The 23,932-nt window shown below is 44.5% G+C and overlaps 1 protein-coding gene across 4 annotated transcripts in view; it reads right to left on the bottom strand.

Annotated features, from left to right (window-relative positions):
* The window catches only part of LOC139555236 (focal adhesion kinase 1-like), a 219,602-nt gene that overhangs the window by 157,764 nt on the left and 37,906 nt on the right, over positions 1–23,932 (bottom strand). For 2 of the 4 annotated variants that reach the window (XM_071368868.1, XM_071368871.1), the window contains exon 1: positions 12,796–13,271. The exons of the other annotated variants lie outside the window; for them this stretch is intronic. In XM_071368868.1, the coding sequence (XP_071224969.1) occupies positions 12,796–12,814 (19 nt within the window). In that variant the 5' untranslated portion in view covers positions 12,815–13,271. Of the gene's footprint in view, positions 1–12,795; positions 13,272–23,932 lie in introns of those variants that run through there. 4 annotated transcript variants of the gene reach the window in all.

The raw sequence follows: 23,932 nt of genomic DNA, 5'->3' as shown, positions 1-23,932 counted from the left end.
TTAATAGGACTAATCACACCTCACGGTGCTAACACTAGCAGTAGAGGCTAGTAATGCTAGGAGACAGGCTAGCTTTAATAGGACTAATCACACCTCACGGTGCTAACACTAGCAGTAGAGGCTAGTAATGCTAGGAGACAGGCTAGCTTTAATAGGACTAACCACACCTCACTGTGCTAACACTAGCAGTAGAGGCTAGTAACGCTAGGAGACAGGCTAGCTTTAATAGGACTAATCACACCTCACTGTGCTAACACTAGCAGTAGAGGCTAGTGATGCTAGGAGACAGGATAGCTTTAATAGGACTAATCACACCTCACTGTGCTAACACTAGCAGTAGAGGCTAGTAATGCTAGGAGACAGGCTAGCTTTAATAGGACTAATCACACCTCACTGTGCTAACACTAGCAGTAGAGGCTAGTAATGCTAGGAGACAGGCTAGCTTTAATAGGACTAATCACACCTCACTGTGCTAACACTAGCAGTAGAGGCTAGTAATGCTAGGAGACAGGCTAGCTTTAATAGGACTAACCACACCTCACTGTGCTAACACTAGCAGTAGAGGCTAGTAACGCTAGGAGACAGGCTAGCTTTAATAGGACTAACCACACCTCACTGTGCTAACACTAGCAGTAGAGGCTAGTGATGCTCGGAGACAGGTTAGCTTTAATAGGACTAATCACACCTCACTGTGCTAACACTAGCAGTAGAGGCTAGTGATGCTAGGAGACATGATAGCTTTAATAGGACTAACCACACCTCACTGTGCTAACACTAGCAGTAGAGGCTAGTGATGCTAGGAGACATGATAGCTTTAATAGGACTAACCACACCTCACTGTGCTAACACTAGCAGTAGAGGCTAGTGATGCTAGGAGACAGGATAGCTTTAATAGGACTAATCACACCTCACTGTGCTAACACTAGCAGTAGAGGCTAGTGATGCTAGGAGACAGGATAGCTTTAATAGGACTAACCACACCTCACTGTGCTAACACTAGCAGTAGAGGCTAGTGATGCTAGGAGACAGGATAGCTTTAATAGGACTAATCACACCTCACTGTGCTAACACTAGCAGTAGAGGCTAGTGATGCTAGGAGACAGGATAGCTTTAATAGGACTAATCACACCTCACTGTGCTAACACTAGCAGTAGAGGCTAGTGATGCTAGGAGACAGGATAGCTTTAATAGGACTAATCACACCTCACTGTGCTAACACTAGCAGTAGAGGCTAGTGATGCTAGGAGACAGGATAGCTTTAATAGGACTAATCACACCTCACTGTGCTAACACTAGCAGTAGAGGCTAGTGATGCTAGGAGACAGGATAGCTTTAATAGGACTAATCACACCTCACTGTGCTAACACTAGCAGTAGAGGCTAGTGATGCTAGGAGACAGGATAGCTTTAATAGGACTAATCACACCTCACTGTGCTAACACTAGCAGTAGAGGCTAGTAATGCTAGGAGACAGGCTAGCTTTAATAGGACTAATCACACCTCACTGTGCTAACACTAGCAGTATAGGCTAGTGATGCTAGGAGACAGGATAGCTTTAATAGGACTAATCACACCTCACTGTGCTAACACTAGCAGTAGAGGCTAGTGATGCTAGGAGACAGGATAGCTTTAATAGGACTAATCACACCTCACTGTGCTAACACTAGCAGTAGAGGCTAGTGATGCTAGGAGACAGGATAGCTTTAATAGGACTAATCACACCTCACTGTGCTAACACTAGCAGTAGAGGCTAGTGATGCTAGGAGACAGGCTAGCTTTAATAGGACTAATCACACCTCACTGTGCTAACACTAGCAGTAGAGGCTAGTGATGCTAGGAGACAGGCTAGCTTTAATAGGACTAATCACACCTCACTGTGCTAACACTAGCAGTAGAGGCTAGTGATGCTAGGAGACAGGCTAGCTTTAATAGGACTAATCACACCTCACTGTGCTAACACTAGCAGTAGAGGCTAGTGATGCTAGGAGACAGGATAGCTTTAATAGGACTAATCACACCTCACTGTGCTAACACTAGCAGTAGAGGCTAGTGATGCTAGGAGACAGGCTAGCTTTAATAGGACTAATCACACCTTACTGTGCTAACACTAGCAGTAGAGGCTAGTGATGCTAGGAGACAGGATAGCTTTAATAGGACTAATCACACCTCACTGTGCTAACACTAGCAGTAGAGGCTAGTGATGCTAGGAGACAGGATAGCTTTAATAGGACTAATCACACCTTACTGTTTCCTTTTTATTTATTTTTATTGTATTTAACCAGGCGAGTCAGTTAAGAAAAAATTCTTATTTACAATTACAATGACGGCCTATCCCTAACGACGCTGGGTCAAATGTGTCTCCCAAACACGACCGGTTGTGATACAGCATGGAATCGAACCAGGGTCTGCAGTGACGCCTCTAGCACTGTGATGCAGTGCCTTAGATCGCTGCGCCACTCGGGAGCCCATGAGTGCTAATGCTAACACTCTCTCTGCTAAGAACCAGCCCTGACCCATGTCAGGTTGTCAGGTCTAGTTCTCGACACGGTGGTCAGTGTAAAGTATAGAGGGCATTATGGGGCCGTGGTGGAGGGCCCCGGTCTGGTCTGTCCCTGCCTGGTAACTTGACCCGGCCCCCACAAAGGGCCCCGTCTGTCTGGCAGGTGGCCAAAACACCTGCTCCTCAAGCTGTCCTCTGGAGACTCCACGCACGTACACACGTACGCACACAGAGACACAGACAGAGACACAGAGACAGAGACACAGTGACACACACAGGGAACGTGCCTAGTGCCTACATTTATCTTATTGCTGGGGAGAGAAAACAAGGCTTTCTCAAACAAGGCTCTCTCTCTGACTCCGGTGTATTTGAGTAAGCACGGCTCTCTCCTCCGCATTTTAAAGCTGCTGACAGCTCCGTGTTGACTGGGAGGCAAAAAGCAGTGTCTAAAAGACACAAGCAGACTGAGTGTGGGGGTAAATGTCTGCTAGGGCACACAAACACAACAATCACTGCTGTCCAAGATGCCTGCGCTCAAGTTACCTGACTGTCATATCCATTTTAAATGATTCAGAATCCATGATTGAATAGGCCTCAATGAGGCTTTCTTTACATATCAACCTCTGGACATTCAGAGAATGGATACAGCTTGGGCAGAATGGTAGATATTTTAGTATTATTTATTTAGATTATTACTATAGGCTATTACTATATTATACCTTTTTATTATTACTATATTACATATATATTATATTACTATATGACATACTGTATATATATTATTACTATACTATTATATTGTGAGTGTAGCTCCTATGTGAAAGACAGGCTACGTAGTTACAGGGCTACAGGGTTACAGGGTTACAGGGTTACAGGGTTACAGGGCTGCAGGGCTACAGGGTTACAGGGTTACAGAGCTACAGGGTTACAGGGCTGCAGGGTTACAGGGCTGCAGGGTTACAGGGCTGCAGGGTTACAGGGTTACAGGGTTACAGAGCTACAGGGTTACAGGGCTGCAGGGTTACAGGGCTACAGGGCTGCAGGGCTACAGGGTTACAGGGTTACAGAGCTACAGGGTTACAGGGCTGCAGGGTTACAGGGTTGCAGGGTTACAGGGCTGCAGGGTTACAGGGTTACAGAGCTACAGGGTTACAGGGCTACAGGGTTACAGAGCTACAGGGTTACAGGGCTGCAGGGTTACAGGGCTGCAGAGCTACAGGGTTACAGGGTTACAGGGTTGCAGGGCTACAGGGTTACAGGGCTGCATGATTAAAAGGTTGCAGGGCTACAGGATTGCAGGGCTACAGGGCTACAGGGCTGCAGGGCTACAGGGCTGCAGGGCTACATGGCTACAGGGTTGCAGGGCTACAGGGTTACAGGGCTGCATGATTAAAAGGTTGCAGGGCTACAGGATTGCAGGGTTGCAGGGCTACAGGGCTGCAGGGCTACAGGGTTGCAGGGCTGCAGGGCTACAGGGTTGCAGGGCTACAGGGTTGCAGGGTTGCAGGGCTACAGGATTGCAGGGCTGCAGGGTTGCAGGGCTGCAGGGCTACAGGGTTGCAGGGCTGCAGGGCTGCAGGGCTACAGGATTGCAGGGCTGCAGGGTTGCAGGGCTGCAGGGCTACAGGGTTGCAGGGCTACAGGGTTGCAGGGCTACAGGGTTGGCCACCTGTGGTGGTGTGCTGGAGGGGTGGAGACTATGTGAAATGGCCGAGATGTCGTGTTCTGAAAGAAGAGTGCCATGTGGGGTTTGGCTTGGTGACAGAACCTGCCGTATATCACCAACAGGCAGTCTGACACACACCCCACAGATTGGGGCATCAATAAACCAGCAAGCGTTGCATGGCATCGTGTGAACCAGGGATGTCACTCACACAAGCTGCAGCTGCTTTCCTGTCCAGCCCATATCAAGAGCCATTACCACCAAGCATACATCACAACCCAACAGATCAATCAATCAGTTACACAAGCCAGGCATACTACTGCTGTCCCATGGAATTATGACAGATTGGGTCTACATCCCAAATTACACACACATCTCTATGTAGTGCACTACTTTTGACCATAACCAACTCTCTATATAGTGAATAGGGTTCCATTTTGACCCAACACTCTATATAGTGAATAGGGTTCCATTTTGACCATAACCAACTCTCTATATAGTGAATAGGGTTCCATTTTGAACATAACCAACTCTCTATATAGTGAATAGGGTTCCATTTTGACCATAACCAACTCTCTATATAGTGAATAGGGTTCCATTTTGACCATAACCAACACTCTATATAGTGAATAGGGTTCCATTTTGACCATAACCAACACTCTATATAGTGAATAGGGTTCCATTTTGACCATAACCAACACTCTATATAGTGAATAGGGTTCCATTTTGACCATAACCAACACTCTATATAGTGAATAGTGTTCAATTTTGACCCAACACTCTATATAGTGAATAGGGTTCCATTTTGAACATAACCAACTCTCTATATAGTGAATAGGGTTCCATTTTGACCCAACACTCTATATAGTGAATAGGGTTCCATTTTGACCATAACCAACACTCTATATAGTGAATAGGGTTCCATTTTGACCATAACCAACACTCTATATAGTGAATAGGGTTCCATTTTGAACATAACCAACACTCTATATAGTGAAAAGGGTTCCATTTTGACCATAACCAACACTCTATATAGCGAATAGGGTTCCATTTTGAACAAGACAGTAACTCTCTGGGCCTGACCTACAGTAGTGAGGAGGCTGTAACTCTCTGGGCCTGACCTACAGTAGTGAGGAGGCTGTAACAGTCTGGGCCTGACCTACAGTATTGAGGAGGCAGTAACAGTCTGGGCCTGACCTACAGTATTGAGGAGGCAGTAACAGTCTGGGCCTGACCTACAGTATTGAGGAGGCAGTAACAGTCTGGGCCTGACCTACAGTAGTGAGGAGGCAGTAACAGTCTGGGCCTGACCTACAGTAGTGAGGAGGCTGTAACTCTCTGGGCTCCAAGCTATATGCACATTCTGTCCTTCCACCTGATTTGCCTAATTCTTCTCTTGATTAAATAATCTACTTTCAACTGCCAAATCAGGATTAGGATTACAATTAATGATTTCAGGAGAGACCCAAAATAAACAGAGGGAAAGAGAGGACATATTGTACTAAGAGGAATGGGAAACATTCCTGATTCTACTGTAACTGATGAGAAAACCTCTAACATCCAGGAAGGCTTTCAGTAGAGAAGCACAATAAACCAATAAACCATGAAAGAGAGGACATAGTTGTACAGCGAGGATGAAAGTAAAACATTTCTATTCTTCTTCAAGAGACGAGGAACATCTTCCTAGAGTTAACCAACACAATTCAAGAAGAGGTGGGAAGACCGATTCTCCTGAGAGGAATGAGGAACCGTTCTGGAAAGATGCGTTCCACCTGCAGCGGAATGCGGTTAGCGGTTCTGTTCCCAGAGCTTCAGAAAACTGCCCGGTGCAGACAAAGCAGGACCACGTAGCCGACACAAGGTCGACTGGACCTCCACTAGAGTAGAACTATGCTATGCATGCTAGGGTTCTGCCTCTGTGTGGGTGAAGGATAGCATGAAAAACAAAACAAAAAATAGGTCATTCCACAATACCCACAGAGGCAGAAATCCTGTGAGGAATGTGAATTAGAGGCTACTGTTGTACAAAGGCGCTGTGAGTGGTGCGTTCCAAGACCACCATTACAAAAAGACCGGCACACTTTACGTGTTGCTAACTCAGCCTTCCCATCCAACCACTGGCTATGGAGATACTGCAGAGATACTTCTGCGTGTGTGTGTGTGTGTGTGTGTGTGTGTGTGTGTGTGTGTGTGTGTGTGTGTGTGTGTGTGTGTGTGTGTGTGTGTGTGTGTGTGTGTGTGTGTGTGTGTGTGTGTGTGTGTGTGTGTGTGTGTGTGTGTTGGAGTTTTACTATCCTTGTGGGGACCAATGGCATCATTTATAACTGTTGAATACAATTTACACTAGATATCTACCTACGCCAATTCTGAAAGGACAGTGCACGCACAAATATTTAGAGATTTATAAACGTATTTATACATGTTTCCCGTATTTATACATGTCATGTCACAATAACGCCCGTCATTCACCTTTCATGGTGACAATAACGCCCGTCATTCACCTTTCATGGTGACAATAGCGCCACCTTTCATTCATTCTGAAACATTGTCTACTCTGATATATTTTTCAACAGTAGGCCTGCTTACTGTACAGTGGTAGCCTACACACTTCAATGCAAAACATCGCTCCGCCATTTCCTGGTTGCTAATTTCAGTTTGTGACAAACAAGCAAGTATAGTGTAAAGAATCATTGTGCCATCTAAACCACTGTAAAATATATTTTCCATTACCAAAAATATTGTATTTTCAGCTGTTTGAAGCTGGTGTATAAAACCGGGAGTAAAAGACGCAAAAATGAAACTTAAAAGCATATAAATAGTGCACATATAACATATCTACCGCTTCTTAACTTCTTGGAACTATAGGGGGTGCTGTTCCGCATTAGCATATTTGGGTCTCCAAATTAAACTGCCTCGTGCTAAATTCTTGATCGTACAATATGCATATTATTGTTATTATTGGATAGAAAACACTTTCTAGTTTCTATAGCCGTTGGAATTTTGTCTCTGAGTGGTACAGAACAATATCTACAGCACTTTTCATGACAGGGGTCAGATTTCAGAAATTTTTACCCCTGATCTGGAGTCTGTTTTTAAGGCGACAGTGAATGCTATGAAGAAACCGACACTGCCTACGTCTTCCTCTGGGTGTCTGTACGTCATCACGTTTTGAATGGAGTCTATTGCACAATCACAGCCACTATAAAACAAGAAAACGTGGAAGTACACTCTCTTTTCTTGGCGCGTCACAAGCAGGATGGACATCGGACTTGCCTCATTCCAAATCGTTGTTTAACCAGTAATATTTGTCTGGTCATGTTTTTACTCGTTATAGTTGTTAAAAACATCATAATGTAGTTAATTTGAACCGTTTTATAGCAATTTATATCCGTTTAGTGCGATTCTGAGGAATTTCTTTGTCGTGCACTTTTTAGCTTTGGGAACGTTTCGGGGTCTCGGTCGTTGTTAGTGGACATTTCGAAGGACAGAGGACATCTATCGACCAAAAGAAGTTTATAACATAGAAAGGATACATTGCCCAAGAATCTGATGGAAGAACAGCTCAAAGTAAGCAATATTTAATATGATAAATCGTTGTTCTGTCGAAATATTTTAAACGCATATTTCGCCATTTTGTTTGGTATAGCTTCACTTGGCGAACCCTGTATTGAAAAGTAAGGATAATTTTAAAAATGTAAGTCAGCGGTTGCATTAAGAACTAATTTGTCTTTCGATTCCTGTCAACCCTGTATTTTTTAGTCAAGTATATGATTAGCTTTCGATTAAACTAGATCACTCTGAAAGCTGACGTCCCTCATTTTGATGCTTGAGTTGTGACTATTTCCATTGTATAACCACGGTTTTGTATGGCTAAATATGCACATTTTCGAACAAACTGTATATGTATGTTGTAAAATGATGTTACAGGAGTGTCATCGGAAGAATTCTGAGAAGGTTAGTGAAAAAATTAATATATTTTGGCGGTGATTACGTTATAGCGCTCTTTGGCTGGAATCGATGCTCTGGTAACGTTTTCACATGTGGTATGCTAACTTATCGATTTATTGTGTTTTCGCTGTAAAACGCTTAGAAAATCTGAAATATTGTCTGGAATCACAAGATCTGGGTCTTTCCATTGCTATGCTTTGTCTATTCTTATTAAATGTTTTATTAAGAGTAAATTGGTCATACACGTTGCTCTCTATAGTAATTCTAGTCGTCTTGTGATGGTCGGTGCAATTGTAAACTGTGATTTCTACCTGAAATATGCACTTTTTTCTAACAAAACCTATCCTATACCATAAATATGTTATCAGACTGTCATCTGAAGAGGTTTTTTCTTGGTTAGTGGCTATCAATATCTTAGTTTAGCCGAATTGGTGATAGCACCTGAAGTAGTAAGAAACTGATGGAGTTAGAAAAGTGGTGTATTTTGCTAACGTGTTTAGCTAATAGATTTACATATTTTATCTTCCCTGTAAAACATTTTAAAAATCTGAAATGGTGGCTTTATTCACAAGATCTGTATCTTTCATCTGGTGTCTTGGACTTGTGATTTAATGATATTTAGATGCTACTATCTACTTGTGAAGCTATGCTAGCTATGCTAATCAGTGTGTGGGGGGGTGGGGGGTGATCCCGGACCCGGGGTAGAGGCTCGTTAGAGGTTAAACTTGCATTCAATGAGAATGACAGATCTATAACTCACATTTCTAAGTGCATTTTGTCAGGTCACCCAAAAAGCTACATATTGCAGCTTTAAATTCTACAGTATGTTATAAACCGCACTCCCTTTCACATGCATAGAGCAAACACTAGAAGTGATAATTCTCTAATAGGCTCAATTAAATAAATAAATTTGCTGTATGGCTTCTTCGGTAATACGAACTCATCATGGCCAGAAAAGGTGCAATGGTTCTGATATATGTACTATGTTTAATAAATGAAATATTGTCATTTTAGAATGCAAGATAAAATAGCTTTTTGCTCTTCTCACTAACAGCAAATGATTTCACCTTGTTATTATACCTAGCTGCCTGTTTTTGTTGTTTGCACGAGGCTATTATCGCCTTCTTGCTATGTAGCATCATAGGGGTCTGTGGGTGCAACAGAAGTTAGGGGGCCACCTCAAGCCCCTCCAACACCTGCATGTGTGTGTTTGCCTGTGATCGTCCCATCTGCCCGCCCGCCCGCGCATGCATGCGTACTTGTGTGTGTGAGAGACCTGCAGGTGTTGGAGGTGCTTGAGGTTGGCCCCTAACTTCTGTTGCATCCACAGACCCCAATGATGCTACACACTCCAGTAACACCCCCTGACCTGAGGGGTCACACACAGGCGGACGGATACTCACAGGCAGACACACACACAGGCGGACGGATACTCACAGGCAGACACACACACAGGCGGACGGATACTCACAGGCAGACACACACACAGGCGGACGGATACTCACAGGCAGACACACACACAGGCGGACGGGTACTCACAGGCAGACACACACACAGGCGGACGGATACTCACAGGCAGACACACACACAGGCGGACGGATACTCACAGGCAGACACTCACACAGGCGGACGGATACTCACAGGCAGACACACACACAGGCGGACGGACACTCACAGGCAGACACACACACAGGCGGACGGATACTCACAGGCAGACACACACACAGGCGGACGGATACTCACAGGCAGACACACACACAGGCGGACGGATACTCAGAGGCAAACACACACATAGGCGTACGGATACTCACAGGCAGACACACACACAGGCGGACGGATACTCACAGGCAGACACACATACAGGCGGACGGATACTCACAGGCACACACACACACACACAGGCGGACGGATACTCACAGGCAGACACTCAACCGAGCAGCCTCCGCTCTTCTGCAGAAGCCGTCATACAAACCAAAGCAGATATACATGCAAGGAAAAACAGCACAGACACACACACACACACACACACACACACACACACACACACACACACACACACACACACACACACACACACACACACACACACACACACACACACACACACACACACACACACGTCATATAAAAGTAAAGCATGCAACAAGGTCACCGACATGCATGACTGCACCACAGACACAGGCCCAGTAGACATGCATGACTGCACCGCAGACACAGACCCAGTAAACATGCGTGACTGCACCGCAGACACAGACCCAGTAAACATGCATGACTGCACCGCAGACACAGGCCCAGTAGACATGCATGACTGCACCGCAGACACAGACCCAGTAAACATGCGTGACTGCACCGCAGACACAGACCCAGTAAACATGCATGACTGCACCGCAGACACAGGCCCAGTAGACATGCATGACTGCACCGCAGACACAGACCCAGTAAACATGCATGACTGCACCGCAGACACAGGCCCAGTAAACATGCGTGACTGCACCGCAGACACAGACCCAGTAGACATGCGTGACTGCACCGCAGACACATACCCAGTAGACAAGCGTGACTGCACCGCAGACACAGACCCAGTAAACATGCGTGACTGCACCGCAGACACAGGCCCAGTAAAAATGCGTGACTGCACCGCAGACACAGACCCAGTAGACATGCGTGACTGCACCGCAGACACAGACCCAGTAAACATGCGTGACTGCACCACAGACACAGACCCAGTAGACATGCGTGACTGCACCGCAGACACAGACCCAGTAAACATGCGTGACTGCACCACAGACACAGACCCAGTAGACATGCGTGACTGCACCGCAGACACAGACCCAGTAGACATGCGTGACTGCACCACAGACACAGACCCAGTAGACATGCGTGACTGCACCACAGACACAGACCCAGTAAACATGCGTGACTGCACCGCAGACACAGACCCAGTAGACATGCGTGACTGCACCGCAGACACAGACCCAGTAAACATGCGTGACTGCACCACAGACACAGACCCAGTAGACATGCATGACTGCACCGCAGACACAGACCCAGTAAACATGCGTGACTGCACCGCAGACACAGACCCAGTAAACATGCGTGACTGCACCACAGACACAGACCCAGTAGACATGCGTGACTGCACCGCAGACACAGACCCAGTAAACATGCATGACTGCACCACAGACACAGACCCAGTAGACATGCGGAACGCGTTCATCCATGCGCATGGTTGGCAATTTTGGAGGTTGCCCAGACCTAATGCCGTTACGTTACTGAATTTATACTAGAATTACCATCATGACTGGCACCATTATACATGGCTAATGAGCTGGTCGACTTAGAGGCTTGATCTCCTAAGGATTTCTAACAGTCATATAAATTGTGCGGCATTAGCAATAACATTGGACGCTTTCCTTCACCTTTTGCCACCAATTGAATATCACTAGCCAAAATCTAGGCTATTTAAAGGGGCCATACATTATGAATGTGTGTTAATGTTCATTAAGATGGTAAGTGCAGAGGGCACAGAGAGGCCTTTGCAAACACTTGTTTTGCAAATTTCACAAACATTGTAAGAGAGGAGAGAAATAAAACATACTTCATTAAATTATGGATGAGGAAGTTGATAAAAACTAGAATAGAGATGACACCAGAACCACCGCCAAAGGAAGAACATTTTTGAACGCCTGCCATCTCTCCCTGTCATCCCTAACCTCCTCCCTCGCTCTCTCCTCCCTCTCCCTGTCATCCCTAACCTCGTCCCTCTCCCCCCTCCCTAACCTCCTCCCTCTCTCTCTCCTCCCTAACCTCCTCCCTCTCCCTGTCATCCCTAACCTCCTCCCTCTCTCTCTCCTCCCTAACCTCCTCCCTCTCCCTGTCATCCCTAACCTCCTCCCTCTCTCTCTCCTCCCTCTCCCCCCTCCCCCCTGACTCCCACGCATGAACACACTACCCAGCAGTGACCAGGGCCATTTATCACTGGGACTGACACATGATTATCTACAGCTTGGATCAGGAACTGAACAGACACTGCAGAACGACAGTTCTGTGTCTCAGGCTTTGTCCTAAATGGTACCCTAAGCCTTAGCCTATATAGTGCACTACTAGGGTGTATTTGGAACACAACCTTAGTCTCAGCCATTAGGTCAGCCATTAGCAGTTTGACAGAAACAGAAGGTAATAGACATGAAGAAAGAAATGCACATGGGATGCATCAGGGCTACATGTAGTACTGTACAGAATGAGTGAATAAAATGTCTATGGATTGCAGGGTAAAGCCCTTTCCCAGATATAGTATGAACCCTAGTATGAACGTGTAAAACCCTGACGTTTTACACGTCACTGATGGTCCCCGGTATGATTGGGTGAAGAGATGATATAATCAATCAATACATAATAAATGGATCTAAAAGTAAAGCTAATTAAATAATCTGCTAATTGTCCAAGTAATACATTTCTGACCACATGCTGTGTCCTTATGACTTGGCTGCCATTAGCAAGACAGGAGCAACACAGATAATAGGAGTTAAAAAATATCACACACACACACCAGTGCAGAGGGAGAGGAAAATACTACTGTAAATGCTGTTCCATTCAGCAAGCTAGCCTAGCGTAACCCAGAAGCGTAGCAGTGCAGCCTACACCACACGAGAACAGAGCAGCAAGACAAAAACAGCCATCCTTACCGTGATATAGTCCTTCCATTTAAAGAAGAATAGCCAAACCAGTAGCCAGGAGACCGGAAGGACGGATCGAATTAATACACAAAGCTGTGTTGCCTCGGCGACATGCAATCCACTACCTTCTTTATTGGCTTTAACCAAGACAATATCCTGCCATGTAGAACACAGCAGCCTTGCTTCTCAGACTATGGAGAGCCAGAGTGTGTGTGTGAGCCAAGTGTACTCACACAGCCGACGGACGGACTGCCTCCGAATGACAGAGAGAGGGGGATAAGAGAGATGGAAACAGGAGGCGGCTGGGGTCTTTGTCTATCGGACAGAGAAGGTAGGGGAAGCGAGAGGGGGAAGAGCAGGAGGAAGAGGATGGAGGGGGAAGAGCAGGAGGAGGAGGAGAGAGGGGAAAGAGCAAGAGGAGGAAGGGGTAAGAGCAAGATTATGAGGGGAAGAGCAGGAGGAGGAAGAGCAGGAGGAGAGAGGGGGAAGAGCAGGAGGAGGGAGGGGGAAGAGCAGGAGCAGGGAGGGGAAGAGCAGGAGCAGGGAGGGGAAGAGCAGGAAGAGGAGGAGGAAGAGGGAAGAGCAGGGGGAGGAGGTGGAGGGGGGAGAGCAGGAGGGTGGAGGGGGGAGAGCAGGAGGAGGAGGAGGGAGGGGGAGAGCAGGAGGAGGGAATAAAGAGAAGGAAAGGAAGAAAGCAGGGTGAGAAACAGTGTGAGAGAGAGATAGAAGGAATTGAGAGAGAGAGAGAGTGGGAAAAGGGAGGAAGAGAGGAGGGTGAAAGACGAACAGAAAAGTAAATCAAATGTCACCAACAATAGCCATCCATCACAGTGCATGACCGTTAGCCCTCAATAGAGAGGAGACAGGGGCACACATAAAACCAGCTTCCTGTATCTACCATCACACTGCCGAGGCGTCACTACACACAATAGGGGTGTCCAACATACGGACCACAAGGGGGTCCCAATCTGGCCATGGATGGTTTGGGTAAATAAATAATGGACTTACATGAATACAGTTTCTTGACTGTGTCCAGCTCGCTAATAATCACTGAGATTAAATCTAGACAGTCAAGGTACATCGACAATCCTAAAACGACGGAGGACTATTTCTTGCACATTTTGACACAGATGAAATATAACACATTTTCAGTGTGGCCCTCCGGACCCTGTTGAAGACCGAATGTAGCCCAAGGGGCTAAATCAGTTTGACACCCCTGCAGTAGACAGTCACACACAGATCTCACTAGTGTTGGCTTCCTCTGTTGGCTTTCTTCCATTTCCTCTCTCTTTAGGGATGGATGGAAGAGGAGGGGGGGGGGGGGGGGAGTGAATATTGAAAAATATGTATTTAATTGTATATAATATATATGCTTATGAACTTTTTATTGTAATTCAGATTTTTCAGGGGGTTGCTGCAGCACCCCTACTTCCCGTGGCTATGCTGTGGTGTGTGTGTGTGACTGATGGGAAGCTCATTTGAAGGGCCAGAGGTCACCCGAACTGCTGGGGAATGGCCAAGGGCTGAGCCTGCACTAACCAAACTGACTGCAACTACACACTAAACCCTAACCCTAACCCCTGGGGAATGGACCAGGGCTGAGCCAGCACTAACCAAACTGACTGCAACTACACACTAAACCCTAACCCTAACCCCTGGGGAATGGACCAGGGCTGAGCCAGCACTAACCAAACTGACTGCAACTACACACTAAACCCTAACCCTAACCCCTGGGGAATGGACCAGGGTTGAGCCTGCACTAACCAAACTGACTGCAACTACACCCTAAACCCTAACCCTAACCCCTGGGGAATGGACCAGGGCTGAGCCAGCACTAACCATACTGACTGCAACTACACCCTAAACCCTAACCCTAACCCCTGGGGAATGGACCAGGGTTGAGCCAGCACTAACCATACTGACTGCAACTACACCCTAAACCCTAACCCTAACCCCTGGGGAATGGACCAGGGTTGAGCCTGCACTAACCAAACTGACTGCAACTAGACAGCTATAACGACATGGAATTTGGCCAACATACCTTGCACTTTGCTATTGTCTTTCAATTAAAAGCATGTTATGATTTAAATGTATTATTATTTATTTCTTACATTAGACAACCTCTGGAGTAGAATTGGAAGTTCTTGATAGACAGACCAAAGCCATAAATCTTACAAATCAGTGATATTCCATGGAGATAAACACTAGAACCGCCTTTATGCCTAGAAGTACCCGCTAGAGAACTATGCCGGGCGTCGCCTTCAGCATATGCATCAACCCGCAAGGTTCAGCAAACAGCCAAACGCTTGATAAATAATGCATCAACTATTATACAGGATTAACTGCATGAAGAAATATTTGTGGAAATATAAGATATGTTTTGTATAATTCTACAAAGTCCTAGGAAAAATGTAGACCTATAGCTTATATTCGTTTCCCTTCCAATAAAACCATTACAGTGTAATCCATCTGATCTATATTATTTGTAGATTCCATTAGTAGAGTTATAAACTATTTTAACAAAGTAGAAACGAAAAAGATAATAATAATAATAATAATAATAATAATATAACCATCCAGGTCACAGGTGAAACTATTTGCTAGATTCCTAAACAAAAGCACCAGTGCAAGAACAACTGTAAAGAATGAATATCAAAAATAAAATAAACATATTCATGACAAGATATAAAAACAGTCCTTTGTTGTTAGAATGAATATCAAAAATAAAATAAACATATTCATGACAAGATATAAAAACAGTCCTTTGTTGTTAGAATGAATATCAAAAATAAAATAAATATATTCATGACAAGTTATAAAAACTGTCCTTTGTTGTTAGAATGAATACTGCATGGACAGTGGAGTGGTCATGTGCTGAATGCAGGGACAGTGGAGTGGTCATGTGCTGAATGCAGGGACAGTGGAGTGGTCATGTGCTGAATGCATGGACAGTGGAGTGGTCATGTGCTGAATGCATGGACAGTGGAGTGGTCATGTGCTGAATGCATGGACAGTGGAGTGGTCATGTGCTGAATGCATGGACAGTGGAGTGGTCATGTGCTGAATGCATGGACAGTGGAGTGGTCATGTGCTGAATGCATGGACAGTGGAGTGGTCATGTGCTGAATGCATGGACAGTGGAGTGGTCATGTGCTGAATGCATGGACAGTGGAGTGGTCATGTGCTGAATGCATGGACAGTGGAGTGGTCATGTGCTGAATGCATGGACAGTGGAGTGGTCATGTGCTGAATGCATGGACAGTGGAGTGGTCATGTGCTGAATGCATGGACAGTGGAGTGGTCATGTGCTGAATGCATGGACAGTGGAGTGGTCATGTGCTGAATGCATGGACAGTGGAGTGGTCATGTGCTGAATGCATGGACAGTGGAGTGGTCATGTGCTGAATGCAGGGACAGTGGAGTGGTCATGTGCTGAATGCAGGGACAGTGGAGTGGTCATGTGCTGAATGCAGGGACAGTGGAGTGGTCATGTGCTGAATGCATGGACAGTGGAGTGGTCATGTGCTGAATGCATGGACAGTGGAGTGGTCATGTGCTGAATGCATGGACAGTGGAGTGATCATGTGCTGAATGCATGGACAGTGGAGTGATCATGTGCTGAATGCATGGACAGTGGAGTGGTCATGTGCTGAATGCATGGACAGTGGAGTGATCATGTGCTGAATGCATGGACAGTGGAGTGATCATGTGCTGAATGCATGGACAGTGGAGTGGTCATGTGCTGAATGCATGGACAGTGGAGTGGTCATGTGCTGAATGCATGGACAGTGGAGTGGTCATGTGCTGAATGCATGGACAGTGGAGTGGTCATGTGCTGAATGCATGGACAGTGGAGTGGTCATGTGCTGAATGCATGGACAGTGGAGTGGTCATGTGCTGAATGCATGGACAGTGGAGTGGTCATGTGCTGAATGCATGGACAGTGGAGTGGTCATGTGCTGAATGCATGGACAGTGGAGTGGTCATGTGCTGAATGCATGGACAGCACGGTTATTCTTGGAAAAAGTTACATTTGGAAATAGAGCTGACAAAGGTCATAGAAACAGCAGAATATGATCTTTCTGATACTATATAGAAATCTAAACGTTTTTACCTGCATGTGACTCTGAAGGAGGATTTGATAAAGTGATGCTCCTTTCCCTAATATTGTCACTCATCAGATTATTGTCAATGTAATCTTGTCTATAGGCTAACTCTTATGTGTGAAATTAGTTTTGGTATAGTTTCAATGGGCCGGCTGTGCAGGCTGACTGGCATCGTCTAATTCCTGCTCATCAAGTTGGACAGAGTCAAGGATATGTTTTGCATTATTCTAAAGGCCTACTGCAACACACAGCATGTTTTCATTTCCCTTACAATAAATGTGATTAGTAATAGGCGTGGTGGTCTAAGGCACTGCATCTCAGTGCAAGATGCCTGGTTCGAATCCAGGCTGTATCACATCCGGCCGTGATTGTGAGTCCCATAGGGCGGCGCACAATTGGCCCAGCGTCGTCTGGGTTTGGCCGGAGTAGGCCGTCATTGTAAATAAGATTTTCTTCTTAACTGACTTGCCTAGTTAAATAAAGGTCCTGTAATAGCTTTGTTTTTTTACAAAGTAAAATGTCAAAGAGAATGGTATCAATCCGCAACGTAACCAGTCAAATTATTAACATGAGCTCCAACACTGATAAATAGGCATAACAAAAACTCATCCTTACACTATTGTTGTTCTAAATTAAATCAACCTCTTCACCCTCATCATTCAGTTAGGCCTAATTTAAATTCAATTGTGAAGTAAGGTGCACAATTATTGCTCATTCATCATTATTTCTCCTATTACAGTGAAAGAAAACCATGCAATTGTTTGAGGAGAGTGCACAGTTATGAACTTGATAATGTATTAATAAACCAATTAGGAATATTTGGGCAGTCTTGATACAACATTTTGAACAGAACTGCAATGGTTCATTGAATCAGTCTAAATCTTTGCACATACACTGCTGCCATCTAGTGGCAAACATCAAAATTGTGCCTAACCTGGAATATTACATGTTGGCCTTTCTCTTGCATTTCAAAGAAGCATTTCAAACACGGTTTTTCTTTGTATTATCTTTTACCAGATCTAATGTGTTATATTCTCCTAATTTCACATTTCCAAAAACTTCAAATGGTATCAAGTATATGCATACCTTGCACAGATCCTGAGCAACAGGCAGTTAGATTTTGGTATGTCATTTTAGGTGAAAATTGTAAAAAAAAAAAAAAAAAAAGGGTCCGATCCTTAAGAGGTTTTTAAGTTAGGAATACAGTAGGTGTGAAATAAACAGGTCAAAAGGCTCTTCTGTTTGTGATTTTTTTTTATCTGACAAATGAGAAGTGTAAAATAAAAACATTTTGTAAAAGTCAGGGAATGAGCAGGACATAGATTTTGTTTTATACATCTTTTACATTTACAATATCAAACATCGGTGGCCATTGGCCTATGGTGGTCCTTGTGTTAATGTGATTATTAATAATGACATTTTACATGAGTGTAACGAGTGCATTGAGAGTCGGGGAGCAAGTTCAGGGAGTGAGTGTTTTAATAAACAAACGCAACTAAATACAAAACAAGAAACACAAACAACGCACAGACATGACACTGGAACAGAAGGCCTGGGGAAGGAACCAAAGGGAGTGACATATATAGGGCAGGTAATCAGGGAGGTAATGGAGTCCAGGTGAGTCTGATGACACGCATGTGCACATAACGATGGTGACAGGTGTGCGCCATAACGAGCAGCCTGGTGACCTAGAGGCCAGAGAGGGAGCACACGTGACATTGAGTGCAGTAGGCCTATCAATCCACAGAATTTGGCAACGGGGTGCGAGTGAGTCTGGATACCCAGTCATATCATCAGTTAACCTAATGAACGCCTCTCTGACGTGTTCATGTGTGCAGACCTGACATATGCTGGATTGTGACTTCTATCTCTGAGCTGGCTGGGGGAAAATGCCTTCCTGGTGAGGATGCAAATTTCGGTCAATTTTGCTGCTGACTAATTAACTGGACAAGAAACTGTTAAATTTTTCCCAAACAGTAAAATGACATAACCAACAGAAAATACTATCAGAGACATAGTGACGAGATGCTTATGTTTCCGCCCTAACAATGGGAGTCGTCCAAAGGCGGAAAGGCAGGCGACAAGCTTAGGCCCAAAATAAACCCATATAAACACATTGGACTTATTTTGGCGCGAATGATACCTCTTGCTTCGCCTCTTTCTCTCTGATACTATGCATGCATACAAGGACCGGAAATGTTGCTTTAAGAGCTTAAATCGAGACATGCAACAATAGCAAGCCTACAGTCTTACAGTCAAAAGGCTCTAACCTATTATTGAACATGAAACTCCTGTAATGACGCAGAAAATAAAACGTAATTTTCAAACATTTACCCAAAATGCAATAAGCGGAAAGCACAGTTCTAAATAGCAGACCTAATGGAGCGGTTTCATAGGACAGAGATGAAAATTCTAATCTAATAGCAACTACCATGATGGGTTGCTAATATGACTAGGATGGTGCCTTTGGCTTCTGGACAACGAAAAAAAGATGATATAAAAACCAATAGAACAGGAGAGAAATGCAGATTAATGGCATGAGGAATGGATTTAAGTCTTTATACAATAATTGCCTCTATGTTTCTATGGATGGATTTTCGCAAGGCTACTTTGAATCGAGGTAGGACATGCCTCCTTATTTGAAGTAGAGTAAAATGTTCAGGTTTCAAACAATTATACTGCCCAAGCTCAGTGGTGGGTGATGCGTTGATAGTCAATGGTAGGCAGGCTGTAGCCTATGCATCCGAATGGCAAATGGGAGGCGAGCTTTACGAGCTGAGATTAAGATATATAAAAAAAGCTCTTTATTTCTTTATGGTGGCCACCGACGTTTTTAACACGCGATCGCATTTAGAATTGCTATTTGTTCCGCAATGACAGGGCTTCCAACAGCAGTCTTCACTCCAGTAGCCTGACATGTGGTAGGCTATTCCACTCCTCAAACTAGGCTCTGTATGCTGTGCACGTGATGCATAAAAATGCATGATGACTAGGGTTGCAAAGGGTCAGAAACTTTCCCGTAAATGTTCAGAATTTTTCAGGGAAATTTTCCATGGGAATATTTTTCGATCACATGTGCAGTGCACTCTTCCATCACATGCACAGCTGATTCAAGATCTTGCACACTAATGAGACGCTATTGAGCCCACACTACTACACTGTCTGAGCCAAGGACTACATACTTTCTGGTAAGTTTTGATTACAATACTGGGTGGGGTGAATATATTTTATGACATACATTATTTTTTGTTTAACTATTAAATAGTAGCCTACGGCAAAGTGTGTTTAAATCATTTCTAACTTGTTAACAATTTCTGCTAGTTAGTTTTTGCTACCATGTGGGTTTTAGCTTGCTTGAGCCTGCTAACTGAGGAGTGTTAATTCACCTGTTTCCATACGTGTTTCATTTTAAAACATTTATCTTACAAAGGAGTTGTTTAATCTAACTGCTTAACTATTTATCTGTACATGGAATTGTATTTGGGGTTTTTTACTCGTTTTTTTCTAATCTTTACAGGAAAATGCCACGGGCACTATCTGATGTGTGGAGACATTTCACTGCAGCTAATGTAGAAGGAAAAGCTGTGTACATTTGCAAATACTGTGCCAAATCATATGTGAAGAATGCAAAATAGATGCAGAATCATCTGGCCAAGTGCATAAAGTTCCCTCAGTGCTCACAACAAGCAACCTCTGACAAAAGTCCCTCTACTTCTATTCGAGGTGAAAATTATGAATCAGACACCTTATTGATAGCAACAGCTCATGGTCCTCCTGGAATCAGAAGTTTTTTGGACTCAATGAAGGAACGAAGTCAGAGAAATGCTGATGAATGTATTGCTCGAGCAACTGGTTCACCTCTGGTGCTCACAGGCAATGTGTATTGGAAGAGATTTCTGAATGTTCTTCGCCCAGCATACACCCCTCCAACCAGACATGCTTTATCTACTCATTTGCTGGATGAGTTCAAGTGAAGGTCAAGCAAATCATAGAGAAAGCAGACTGTATTGCAATCATCTCTGATGAGTGGTCAAATGTTCGTGGGCAAGGAATAATTAACTACATCATCTCCACCCCTCAACTAGTATTCTACAAGAGCACAGACACAAGGGGCAACAGACACACCAGTCTCTACATTGCAGATGAGCTGAAGGCAAACATCACTGACCTTGGACCACAGAAAGTATTTGCACTGGTGACAGACAATGCTGTGAACATGAAGGCTGCTTGGTCTAAAGTGGAGGAGTCCTACCCTCACATCACACCCATTGGCTGTGCTGCTCATGCATTGAATCTGCTCCTCAAGGACATCATTGCACTGAAAACAATCAATACACTCTACAAGAGAGCCAAGGAAATGGTTAGGTATGTGAAGGGTCATCAAGTTATAGCAGCAATTTACCTCGCCAAGCAAAGTGAGAAGAATAAGAGCACCACATTGAAGCTGCCCAGAAACACCCTTTGGGGTGGTGTTGTCATGATGTTTGACAGTCTCCTGGAGGGGAAGGAGTCTCTCCAAGAAACGGCCATATCACAGTCTGCCGATATGGACAACCCCATCAAGAGGATCCTCCTGGATGATGTATTTTGGGAGAGAGTGGTAAGCAGCTTGAAACTCCTGAAACCTATAGCAGTAGCCATTGCACGGATTGAGGGAGACAATGCCATCCTGTCTGAAGTTCAGACTCTGCTTGCAAATGTAAGAGAAGAAATCTGTACTGCCCTGCCCAATTCACTGTTGCTCCATGCAGAGGAAACTGCAGTTCTGAAATGTATCAAAAAGCCTGAAGACTTCTGCCTGAAGCCCATAGACAGTGCAGCGAACATGTTGGACCCCAAGTATGCTGGCAAAAGCATCCTGTCTGGTGCAGAGGTCAACAAGTCCTATTTTGTCATCACTACCTTGTCTCGCCACCTTGGCCTGGATGAGGGCAAGGTTCTTGGCAGTCTGGCGTAGTACACTTCAAAGCAAGGGCTTTGGGATGGAGAGACAATATTGCAGTAGTGCCAACATATCTCATCAGCCACCTGGTGGAAGAGGCTTTGTGGATCTGAGGCTCTTTCCCCTGTTGCCTCCATCATCCTCCAAATCTCACCAACATCAGCCGCCTCAGAGCGCAACTGGTCCTTGTTTGGGAACACACACACCAAAGCACACAATAGGCTGACCAATACAAGGGTTGAAAAATTGGCGGCCATCCAGGCAAATTTGAGGCTTTTTGAGCCTGACAACGAGCCATCCTAAACAAGGTTGGAAAGTGACAGTGAAGATGAGGCCTCCGTCTGATGTTCAAGAGGTGGACATTAAGGAGGTCCAGGGAGAAGACATGGAAGCCTGAGAGGAAGACAACCAAAGCTTTAGTTTCTAGTTTCATTTTATGTTGAAAACATTTTTGGGAGATGCGATGGATCATTGGGGATCATTCAATATTCCCTTTCTTTTGATGTTCAGTGAAATCATCCCATGTGAAGAGTCAACTAATTTAATTAAAGTTCAATTCGTAACTACATTTATTATTTGTATTTCTATTGGAAGGATTTAATCATTTGCAATTATGTATACTCATGATAAGGTAAAAGGTTTATGTTTCTGTCTCCATATGATATGGTAAATATATCCAATGCAAAAAACATCTAAATGGTATGAATACCAATTTGCATATATGCCTGTTAATTCCCATATTCCCATGAATTCCTACAGAAAGTTTCCACCTCTGAATATTCCCCAAAATGTACAATCATAATGACGACTAACAGAAATACACGCGCACCAACTTAATTCCACAAAAGTATGCTTATTAACCTATAGACCAATAAGCATGACCGGTCAAATGGATTTTCGGCTGCTAATCCATTAACGGTTAACCGTTAACATCCCTAATTCCTGGCCTTCGAGCAAACTCTGTACGCGCATCAATGGAAACCGTGGGGAAGCTGCCCCACCCTTCCAAAATGGCCGAAGACGGATTACCCACTGTACTCCACTGGCAAACAAGTAGTAATGTGGTTTAACATTCAGAATAAATTACAAACATTACTGTAAAAGAATTAAAGCAATTTCTACAAAATTCCTCTGCTTAGATTTTCGTGAAAAACCTAAATTAAGTCCATGAAAGCCAATGGTTTCATTATCTGTCAAGGTTATTGATTTTAATATGGTTACTTAGAGGAGCATATCCCGTAGGTCTACAGTCAGAAGTAGTGCCCTATGTAGGGAATAGGCTGCCGTTTGGGATACAGCCAAGATGTGTCCAATGAACCAACAGCCCAAGAGATAATATGACAGAACTCATAATGGAACCATTACTCCATTAACCACGAGACGTGTCACAATGCATGACAACCTTGTGTTCTCTCTCAAAATTAAACTTGACATGAAATATCTATTCCCCCCCCCCCCCAAACCTTCCATGCTGTGGTTGAAATGTTTCTAAAGTAAGCAGAGGGGGGAAAATTACACCTCCATACGGCACATCTGACATCATTCACCCCGTCGTAAAACGAATATACCCTCGCCTGCATCTGCTTTCCTAGTATTTCATACTAAAAAAAAGAAACAAAATGTACACCAGCATAAACTCCTCCAAGGCTCCAGAGTGGCGCTGCGGTCTAAGGCACTGCATCTCAGTGCTATAGAGGCATCACTACAGACCCTGGTTCGACAACCGGCCGTGATCGGGAGTACCATAGGGCGGCGCACAATTGCCCCAGCGTCGTCCGGGTTAGGGGAGGGTTTTGCCGGGGTAGACCGTCATTGTAAATAAGAATTTGTTCTTAAACTGACTTGCCTAGTTAAATAAAGGTTGGGGGAAAAAATGGCTAAGAATTGCAGCTCATAATAAAAAGCAATGCAGAGCCTTTTTTTCTAGGGAACAAACAAGTGATGATTGGAACGACGTTACCTAAAAACACCATACATAAAACATTGTTAGTTCTCCTCAGTATGTCCCTGTGAGAATCCAGATATCCCAGGGAGCATATTCTGTCCCTCCCTCCCTAACTCCCTCCCTCTCTCTCTCTCTCTCTCCCTCTCTCCCTCC

The sequence above is a fragment of the Salvelinus alpinus genome, chromosome 26 (genome assembly GCF_045679555.1).
Source record: "Salvelinus alpinus chromosome 26, SLU_Salpinus.1, whole genome shotgun sequence".
Classification (NCBI taxonomy): Eukaryota; Metazoa; Chordata; class Actinopteri; order Salmoniformes; family Salmonidae; genus Salvelinus; species Salvelinus alpinus.
This window is presented reverse-complemented; position numbering and strand designations above follow the sequence as displayed.